Here is an 11,366-nt window from a genome sequence, read left to right on the forward strand (position 1 = left end):
CACATTTCATTGTAGGCCTCTCTCGCAGTGACACATTTCATTGTAGGCCTCTCTCGCAGTGACACATTTCATTGTAGGCCTCTCTCGCAGTGACACATTTCATTGTAGCACACCGGAAACGGAAATGAATGTCAATCGAAGATTTTCGTTCCCATCCGCCGCCGCTCTAAAGCTTCCGCTAATCCGCCATTATCTCGGTGTTGTTTTTCTCCGCGCTGAACGCTGTTTAACTCATTGAGTGCCCGAATTATTTCTGGCTATTTCTGGCCAGTACGATTTATTTTTTTTATTTTTTTTCAAAGTAAAAGTGCTTAGGAAGCGAGATACAGCCTTTTTCAGTTATAAGTTAAACAAGGAGTGGATGAAGCTGCAAATCTTCAGATAATGATATCTTGGGTTCTAAAAAAAAAAAAACACGTTAATGGCACTCAATGAGTTAATAGAAACTGCGACGACTGCAAAATGGAATGTCGCCGATTGAAAGTTTCTTCTCTGGGCCACTCACACAGCTACCCTGTGTGTCTACAAACAGGTTAACGCGCGATCATAAGGTATTTAGCGAGGTCTGTGGCGAGGTGAAAAAAACAAAAAAACAACAATAAATCGCTGGCACTGGTGAGTACATTATGATATTAAACTCTGGCATGGAATGTGTTAAGGGGTATCGAAAGGGGTATCAGAACCATTTGCACTGATTTGTTTTTTAAATATATATATATATACACATTATTTCCTGTGTTTGTACGCCCTACACACCTGTACAGCACACCCCCACACCTCTATACCCATAGCACACACTACCGTACAGTTCTTACGCTGGTTGTCTGTGTGTGTTTGTGTCTGTCTCTGTCTCTCTCTTCTTTCTCTTCCTTTTCTCTCTCTGTTATTCTTGGCTCTAGTATGAATGTTTTATTTTTTGTCCCCTCCCACTCTAGGTGAAGGACCACCCCTCAGAGGTCAGAAACACAGCCTGCAGCCCAAGGAGGCGGAGCCCTGTAGAAGGGGTGGGGCTTCACAGGACGCATCCAGAGCTGGGGAGTACCGTCAGTCTGCAGATTCCACCTGCATGGGTGAGACATACACAGACAGACAGACACAGACAGACATACACAGACATACAGACACAGACAGACAGACATACAGACACAGACAGACAGACAGACATACACAGACATACATACACACTAGGCATGGGACGATATACGATATTATCGTATATCGCGATAAAAAGCGTCCACGATAACTGTATCGCGGGGTACTGTAATTATCGCGAACATGATCAGGCTTTTGGGAGCACCCCGGACAGTTGCTTGATTCAGTATTTAGATATTTGATATTCATTTTATCAGACACGCCCCTCTCTTTAGTCTTAATTTGGTGAATCCATCCATCCACCCATCCATCCATCCATCCAGCCATCCATCTTCATCCACTTATCCAGAGGGTCGTGGAGGTAACAGTTCCAGCACATCAGCCACTTAGCTCTGGATATAATCTCCACTGGTCCTTGGTCTACACATGTCACTGTGAACCACATTATGTTTTTATGTTTCCTCTTCATCTGCATTTTCTCCTGAGGGCCATCATCTTCCTCTTCATCATCTTTCTCTGATATGCTTCAGTTTGTTCCTCTTTTTATAGGGCTTTTTATTGTCGGTAGTCATGGCTGCCAGTTCCCACCTGATGTCATGTGGTAGTTCAGACTGCTCCACACCGTACTGAATAACTGATAGCTTGCATAACATCTTCAGACTAGGACTTAAATCTAAGATATACAGGTCATCAGGTGTGTTGTATCCTCCAAAGAGGATGATATGATCTCCCACCATGCAATGACGCATCCATAAGGTATTTCCCTTTGGGTATTTCCCTTTGGGCTCAACCTTCTTCCATGAGAAGGTCTGTGGATTGAATTTCCACAGATCATTTAGGGTCTGGCCCGAGTTGTTGTTTCCACCAAATATGTACAGCTCTCCATTGTAGGCAAAGGCAGAATGACCATGGCGTCTTTTTGGACGAAGCCGTGCAGAAGGTGCACGTGTGCTCAGCCAGCAGTTGGTCTCTGTGTCAAACACTCTGATGTTGTAGTATAAGCGCCCCGAGCCACAGCCCCCAAATATAAACATCTTTGTCCCGATGATGGTGGCAGAGTCATATGGTGAAACGGGTGCTGAAGTGCCTCTGGTGTTAATTAAAGACCAGACCATTGTGATGGTGTCCAACTTGTGGATGTCATTAGTCAGCTGGGTGTTTCCTCCATAAATATACATGACCTTCCTCAAGACACAGGCTGAGTGGTAGCTCCTCCCCTCTGGAACAGTTCCGGCAATATTGGGTTTGGACCATCTGTGGTTGTCAACATCAAATGAATAAAGCACGTTACAGTTAGTATGTCCCCCCCAGATGTAGACAATATCTTCTACCAGAACAGCTGTATGGCCCGCACGCACGCAGGGAACCTCAAGGTGATGTTCTCCTCCTCCAGTTTTCACTGTGGTCAACGTCCTCCAGCGTAAAGACAGTGTGTTGAAGATGTGGACATCAATATAATGACTGTTAGGGTAACTTCCAAAAGAGTACAGCTTGTGTCCGACTATGACAGCAGCCGGCCAGGAAAGCCTAGGTCCTCCTTTCCGATGTATCGTCCAGTGAAGCATTTCACACACCAGCACCACTGTGAATCAGTGCAACTAATTTACAGAAGAGGTTAGAAGTCGGGGCAATGTGTTGGTAACAGTTGCTGAATGGTGTTGTGTTTGGAAATAGAATAAAAAACGTTTAAAAGGACAATTATGCTGAATGTGATGACGATAGTGTGATGTCATTCCTTGATGAAATCATTATATGACGTTACTCAGAGTGAATGGCCATTTTTAGCAAAATCTATAATCTGAAATGTGCTAATAATAAGATGTGTTTTGTCAGTACTATGGTCACCAGTACTATGACATCAGTCATCCATATTTGGGCACATCGAGATAAAGACAAAAGATAGAACACAGACAGACATGCAGAGATGTAGAGAAAGGCAACGACACCTTGGAAACGGTGTGTTTGTGTGGACTGGAGTTTGAGGCTCAATGCTCGGGAAGAGCTTCTACGCAGCAGCTGTTAAGAGTCACACACAAGGACATGGTCAGTTCCTGTCTAGAATGTCTAATCTTCATCTTCACCCCCCGCCCCCCTCTCTCTCTCTCCTTCTTGTCATCCCCCTCTCTCCCTGCTCGTCTCCTCTGTGGCCCAAACCTCTAGTACAGTAGGTGCACGTATACATTAAACCTCTAGTACAGTAGGTGCACGTATACATTAAACCTCTAGTACAGTAGGTGCACGTATACATTAAACCTCTAGTACAGTAGGTGCACATATACATTAAACCTCTAGTACAGTAGGTGCACATATACATTAAACCTCTAGTACAGTAGGTGCACGTATACATTAAACCTCTAGTACAGTAGGTGCACATATACATTAAACCTCTAGTACAGTAGGTGCACGTATACATTAAACCTCTAGTACAGTAGGTGCACGTATACATTAAACCTCTAGTACAGTAGGTGCACATATACATTAAACCTCTAGTACAGTAGGTGCACGTATACATTAAACCTCTAGTACAGTAGGTGCACGTATATGTTACAGTATGATTGGAGAACCAGTACGATTGAAGAAAGCGCACTCGTTTTTACCACCCACCCAGCACTAGAGGGAGCCACAAGCCAGGCTTGTGCGCAAACATATATGGCCACACACACACACACACACACACACACACACACACACACACAAAAGCGCACACACACACGCGCACGCGCTCATGCTTTTTTTGGTTTATTGAAAGCAGGACTGTTTAGATACTTTTATTGTGTTCTGGCTTTTGTTTTACTTTCTCCCTGACACACACACACACACACACACACACACACACACACACACACACACACAGTGATCCATGAAAAGAACTATTCTGTCCCTATCGGTTTACAACTCAAACGGCGCTGAGTCGTCTAGTAGAGCATCGGCCGGTCAGCGCGGGCACTCGCGCCTGGAGGCGCGAGGGCGCGCTTCCTCGGCCTCAAGCTCTACTAGACGGCGCGCCTCCGTCATGGACAAGCGTGTGCGTGTGAACGCGTGTTCAGCGTTCCCCTCATAGATATTATGGTTCCCCTAGCGTAGTGTCCTGGTTGCTATGTGGGGGGGAACAACAAAAGACAGGTCTGCGTCGGCGCATCAAAGCCCCGCCTCTCCGCGTTCTCCTTCTCCTCCTCGGAGGAGGAGGAGAAGGAGAGAAGGAGGACGGTTTATTACGCGAGGAGGAGGAGGAGGCTCCTCTTCCTCGCGAGCCTCGCGTAATAAACCCCCGCCTCGCAGCGCCGCGTCCTCCTTCTCCTCCTCGCGAGCCTCGCTAATAAACCCTGTCTCGAAAAGCCCCGCCTCGCCCCGAAGGAGCCCCGTGCCTAAAAACGAGCGCTCTGTCTTCAATCGTACTGGTTTTTTTTTTTTTTTTTTTTTTTTTTTAAAGTGAACATTTTTAACTCAAACATATTCTTAGATTGGGGTCCGCTGCCAAATAAATATCATTTTGGGGGTCCTTGACATGAAAACGTTTGAGAACCACTGATTATAGCAGCATACGTTTTTTTTCAGAAAACTGTTAGGAATTAGAAGACATTTTGTAGAATCCCCAGAAGCAAAGATTTGAGTTACAAATGTTTGCTTTAAAAATACACATATTCCCATTTTCACAATTTCTCTAAAATAAATAGCCAAAGTATAAGATAATGGTTAAATTGGTTAAAATGACAGATGCTTTGGTAAGTCAATACGTCATAACCGGATGTGACGTTTTCGACAATCGCTGATCGGCCTTAAGTACGATGTGATACACGACGACGAAGACTGTTCGTCACCCGGACTAAATAAAATAGAAGTGGAGCTCTCCGTTAGTTTTTTATACTGTGCGAAAAAATGTGTTTTTCCCTATTCTGGCCGAAAATGACCGGGAAAAAAAAAAGAGAACCGGAAACGGAATCTGCGTCATGAAACCGGATCCCGGTGTGTGTGTGAAGTAAGTGGAAAACGAAACCTATGATGAAAAATAAACAGAACAGCGCGATCACAGATTAACACAATGAAAATTCCAAAGAACGAATTAACTCGTTCTTCAGAATTGCGGCACGCAAGCGATGGATTTGAAAAACGAATTAATTCGATCTAGGCAATCAATGTGTTAATGGGTTAAACCGTAATACTTCGGGTTAGATATGTCTATGCTTCTATGAGTATGCTGATATACAGTAGCATAGGCTTCTTTTATTCACAGACTTCAGGAGGGTAAATGGTAGCATCCCCCTGACTGACCTTACTGTACTTGCCCCCAGTGCATTATATTATTGCCTTGTGTAAATGGCTTGGTTGTGTGTGTTTTTTTTTTAAAACCACATGAACCCTAGCGTCCCTATGCTGGGGTGAACATTCAGCAAAACTAGCTGATCTACAAGCTCTTGTAAAAAAAAATGGGCAAAAATATGTAGTGTTGAGCGAACAGAAGTGGTCAAGTACTCTGAAAACCTTTTTAAAAATACCACAAAAAAGTTCATACTATTATAATTAGTGATATTAGTGTTATAATTTCAGTTTCAGTGCAGTCACAAGATTGATTGTTAGGAACCAAATGGACCTTTACATGCCTGTAACTCTGACAGTGTACAAATGGAACCATTTGCTTCAATTTGTACACTGTCAGAGTTAAACTAACACAGTTCAGATTTTTGTTTTTGACGGTGTAGATTGATGGCCTAGAGATTAAAAAAAATCAAAAATCAAATACAATCTCAAAAGCCGATCTACAAGCTCGCAACGCGTTGCTTGTAGATCTGCTATTTTTGCCAAATGTTCCACCCTAGACTATGGATGCTGGGGTTCAACTGGTTAACAAAAGTGGCATTTTAAGATTTTTAAGCATAATTATTTACATTATCGTGATAATATTGTAAATCGCAATCATTTTGGTCACAATAATCGTGACATAAAAATTTCATATCTTCCCATCCCTAATACACACACATACATACACAGACATACATACACACACATACATACACAGACATACGCGGCCATAGCTGAGTGGTTAGTGAGCCCGCCTAGGGAGCCAGAGGCCCTGGTTGCCCCAGGTACGATTCCAGGCCACGCAGCATATGTGTCGATGAAATGAAATGTGTCCCTGAGCAAGACTCTTAACCCCTAATTGCTCACAGGCCCTCATTGGAAACAAGCCCGCAAGGACTTTCATGAACGTCCTGTTAAAAGGAATTATCCAATACATACACACACATACATACACAGACAGACAGACACACACACACACAGACATACACAGACAGACAGACATACACACACATACATACATACACAGACAGACAGACAGACAGACAGACATACACACACAGACATACATACACAGACATACATACACAGACAGACAGACAGACAGACAGACAGACAGAGGGTCCTATTTTGGGTGATCAGGTATGAAGATCAGTCAACAGGGTGTCAGGCGGGTGATGCTTGGTGACGTTTGGTATTTTCCAGACTGGAGAAGGGTGGAGTGAGTCCTTGCAGCAAAGTGGGTTAGGGTTAGGCCCAAAATTATAGCCCGTAGGTAGGTCGGTAGATGTGTTTTGATCTCTCGCTCTCTCTCCCTCTCTCTCCCTCTCCCTCTCTCTCTCTCTCTCTCTCTCTTCCCCCCCCAGACAGAGGAAGAGGAGGACAGAATCAGTCCTCGTCCAGACTACATCCTGTTGACCCCTAACCCTGACCCCATCCTCTACCCTGACAACTGGGATGACCAGACCAGCCTCGCCGGCAGGTGTGTGTGTGTGTGTGTGTGTGTGTGTGTGTGTGTGTGTGTGTGTGTGTGTGTGTGTGTGTGTGTGTGTGTGTGTGTGTGTGTGTGTGTGTGTGTGTGTGTGTGTGTGTGTGTGTGTGTGTGTGTGTGTGTGTGTGTGTGTGTGTGTGTGTGTGTGTGTGTGTGTGTACTTACAACCAAAATCAAAGTACAGCTCCAGTACCTACTCAAAGTGGTAGCAAACATCTGACCATACAACACACAGGAAGTGCTTATAGGACAGTATGTGATGATGTCATACGTGTTCCACAGTTTACTGTAAACACATGCGTTTGTTAATTTGTGTGTGTGCGTAGTGAGTACCAGGTCCAGGAGTCACGTGGTGGGTCAGGCGGTGTGAAGGACAAACACAGTCCAGACAGCACCTGTTCTCTGGGATACGGATCTGTCAGCCATCTGTCCAGTCCAGACAGACCTACTGGAGAGGGTGAGACAGACAGACAGACAGACAGACAGACAGACAGACAGTGTATATCGCTGTCAGGCAGGAACTAACTATCTCTGTTTTCCAACTGTTTTATTTTCTTGAAAAAGTCAGTGCTATTGAACACCCTTTACGTCTGTATGTGGGTTTTACAAATATTGAATCAATGAAAAGTATTAGAAACGCTTCTGACTAAACCTCCTAACTCCATTGGATCCTCAAACTGTCGTTCAAATCCACCAACTCCAATTTAGGTTTTTTTTTCCATCTGACTTCGTCATTGATGATGGACAAAATTATCTCCACATTAATGGTCAAAAATTCCACTTGAGCTGGATTTGGGTAAATTGATGATAATATAAGGACACATACAAGTATCTGACAATGTATAAAGTCACCATACTAACTTTGATGTCGTTATTAAAAACATTTTTTTTCATTTACTGAAAAATTTATATTTTGGACATGGTTGGTTTCTGCCCGACAGCAGAGATATATGACATCATGCTTCTCACACACACATACTGTATATCAATGGTTCTCAAACATTTTCTCGTAAAGGACCCCCAAAGTGAAGAAAATGTCTTGTGCCAGGGACCCCCATAGGAGAAGATGTGTGTTACATTTTTCCAAAATAGCAGATCAACAAGCTCACAATGCGATGTGTTGTGAAGCTTATAGATTGGCTATTTTTGAGTAGCCGAAGTATAAAATATCATTTAACACATTTTGCTGGAGACCCCCTGGTACCCCTTCAAGGACCCCTGGGGGTCCCCGGACCCTACTTTGTGAATCACTGCTGTTCCTAACATGTGTGTGCTGTGTGTCAGAGGAGAACTCGTCTGAGCTGGATGAGGATGATGATGTTGAGGTGATGAAGACTGAAGTACCTCAGACTCCAGATCAGGAAGTCTTCCTCAAAAAACACTTTGTCACCCTGAACGACGTCAACACCTCAGGTAACACACACACACACACACACACACACACACACACACACACACACACACACACTCACACTCACACTCACACTCACACTCAAATTCAAAATTGATTCTCAATTCAAAACGATTCCCAATTAATTTTATATATCTGTGTGTGTGTGTGTGTGTGTGTGTGTGTGTGTGTGTGTGTGTGTGTGACAGGCCAGAATTCCAGTGAGAGCGTCAGCATCTCTTCCAGGTTTCTCTCTCAGGGAACAAACAGGTAAATAAACAACAATTCAAATCAGATGTTAATGTTAAAAAATTATTTTAACAAAGATTGTTATTACTATTAGTTTGTTGTGATACCGATATCAACTTAAACTAGAAAATGTGCTCCTCGGAGCACAAGTCTCCGCCAGCAGACCCGTGCTATTTTAATAGCACGGGTCGTCTTGGTAGAACGGGTCGTCTTGGTAGAATGCGCGTGGTTTTTGGTGTTCTGCAGGGGCGACTGACTATGTAGTGTCTGCATCTAAAGAATGTTCTTCTTGAAGCAATGTGTCATATGGGAGTCGTCGTAATTGACTGGTTTGTTCAAATGCTTGTCTGTCTTCTTCATCTTCATTGTCTTGAACAGTTTCAGCAGTTGATTGGTGTGTTTGATCTATGTCAGTTTTCTCTAGTGCTACATAATGTATTTGATCAAGGTGGCCAATTGGGACGCATGACGAAATAAAATCCTATAAATAGGTGTGTCACTTCAAAAGGCCATTTATGTCTTTTGAAGTGAGGTAAGACAGGATCAATCAGTCTTCATTGGAACAGTACCGTCCGTGCGTGTGTGTGTCCCTCTGAGAACACCTAACATTGGTCAAGCAAAGGCGCAGAAGGCCAAAGCTAAGAAAGCATACTCATCTACAACAGTAACACAGAAGAGGACTATAGAGTTGAATTGATCCCACAACAAGGCCGAAGTCTTAATACTGTAACAATTGGCCACCTTGACCAAACTGTTGTAGATGAGTATGCTTTCTTAGCTTTGGCCTTCTGCGCCTTTGCTTGACCAATGTTAGGTGTTCTCAGAGGGACACACACACGCACGGACGGGTGATTTGGACTGGAAGGTACTGTTCCAATCAAGACTGATTGATCCTGTCTTACCTCACTTCAGAAAATGGTTTTTTTGAAGTGACACACCTATTTATAGGATTTTATTTCGTCATGCGTCCCTCTAGCCATCAAAGGCATTGGTGTCAACATATTGACATGTGTCACGTGGAGCTTGACCAATGTTAGCTTGGCTAGGGGCCATGCTCACACACGGCGGGATGAAGCGAAAACATACTCTCCACCTACGGCGGAGACAATTATACAACATACAAGGCTAGGGATCTGCAGCAGTGACAAGAACTACAGTATAAGGAGGATTTGGCATGATGACTAAATTGGGAGAAAAGTAGAAAAAGTAAAAACTGCTCTCTTGTCCTTCTCTTATCTCTCCTCTCCTCTCTTGTCCTTCCCTCTCCTCTCCTCTCCTCTCCTCTCCTCTCCTCTCCTCTCCTCTCCTCTCTCTTCTCCTCTCCTCATCCTCTCAGGTCTGTGTTTCCATTCAGCAGCAGAGGAGGAGGAGGAGGAGGAGGGGAGATGAAGGTCAGACCACTGGTGTCTGAGGTGCGACCACTGATGGACCAGAACCAGGACCAGGAGAGGACGGCTCCACAGTGCGTCAGAGAGGTCAGAACCTATGATGTATGTTCTATTAACAGACAGTAAGGCTCAGCAGCAGGTTGTTCTCTCTACCTCTACATCTATTCCCTGGGGATCCCTGACATGACCATAAATCGGCATTGTTAAACAACGGATCATGTTGTGTGTGACATCAGACCAGAGAGAGAGAGAGAGAGAGAGAGAGAGAGAGAGAGAGAGAGAGAGAGAGAGAGAGAGAGAGAGAGAGAGAGAGAGAGAGAGAGAGAGAGAGAGAGAGAGAGAGAGAGAGAGAGAGAGAGAGAGAGAGAGAGAGAGACTAACGGAGGGCATCCTGGGTTGTCCTGTATACTTCGTCATTATGACGAATGGGGAAAATAGGGACAAAGTTTGAAAGTGGTGAAATGATTTTATTAGATTAGAGGCTCTACTGTTACATTGTAACTAATCAGTGTAGTCCAGCACATATTGATCAACACTACCTGATGATCTGACCATAGAGATTACTTAGATCATCTGAAGATTATTTTTTACTTACCTCATGTTTACCTTAACCCCTTGAACCCCAGCATCCATATTCTATGTTAGCCAAAATGTTAGCCAAAGATAGCCAATCTACAAGCTCACAACGTGACGCAACATGATGCATCGTGAGCTTGTAGATCGGCTATTTTTGGTGAAGAGATTTTGTGTGGAGGGGGGAAAAAAGCTGTCCAAGTACAGTTGTAACTCAGGTCCGTTCCAGAGAACAGAAGGTTTAAGTGGTGAATCTGTGTCTCATCTCAGGAGACGTGGTCATCATCACACATCCAGGACCAGTGTCAGAACCAGACCGGGACTCAGGAGAAGACTCAGTCCTGGACCGAGGATCAGCTCCAGGACCCAGTCCTCCAGCAGCAGGGACCAGGGACCCAGAACCACCAGGGTCCAAATCTGGATCAGGATTCTCTGCCTCAGAAGAACCCCCAGGAGAAGTCCAACCAATCGGACCAGACTCATCAGGTCCATGACCAAACCCAGACTCGGGTCCAGCAGGGTCCAAGTTCCTTCCAGGTAGGGCTGTCTCACGATTATGACATTTTACATGACGATTAAATAGTCACACAAATAATTGCGATTAACGATTTCATTGTGTTTTTGACGTTGAACACTGGAACATAAAAATCACTTTTCTGTTTTGGCGTTTAGGCTTTGAAGTTACACAGGGGTAGATATGACAAATTACCTAAATATACAAAGAAATGACATATTTAGTAACTTTATACTTAAAAAAAAACATTACTTGTGGAAATAGCCGATCTACACAACGCGTTGTGAGCTTGTAGGTCTGCTATTTCCACTATTCTTTGAAAATGTTAATGTATGAACATTTTTCAACATGGAAGCGATTAACTCTTTGACTGCC

General features: G+C 44.0%; 1 protein-coding gene across 1 annotated transcript in view; it reads left to right on the forward strand.

The window, feature by feature from the left end:
- The window catches only part of LOC308074651 (uncharacterized protein), a gene marked incomplete at both ends in the record, with an annotated part of 46,383 nt that overhangs the window by 29,745 nt on the left and 5,272 nt on the right, over window positions 1-11,366 (forward strand). The window contains 7 exons of the mRNA XM_080414158.1: window positions 936-1,070; window positions 6,753-6,868; window positions 7,204-7,334; window positions 8,162-8,290; window positions 8,477-8,537; window positions 9,853-9,991; window positions 10,748-11,014. Of these exons, the coding sequence (XP_080270284.1) occupies window positions 936-1,070; window positions 6,753-6,868; window positions 7,204-7,334; window positions 8,162-8,290; window positions 8,477-8,537; window positions 9,853-9,991; window positions 10,748-11,014 (978 nt within the window). The remainder of the gene's footprint in view (window positions 1-935; window positions 1,071-6,752; window positions 6,869-7,203; window positions 7,335-8,161; window positions 8,291-8,476; window positions 8,538-9,852; window positions 9,992-10,747; window positions 11,015-11,366) is intronic.

This window comes from Gymnoscopelus braueri (genome assembly GCF_963280865.1).
Source record: "Gymnoscopelus braueri genome assembly, chromosome: 19".
Taxonomy (NCBI): Eukaryota; Metazoa; Chordata; class Actinopteri; order Myctophiformes; family Myctophidae; genus Gymnoscopelus; species Gymnoscopelus braueri.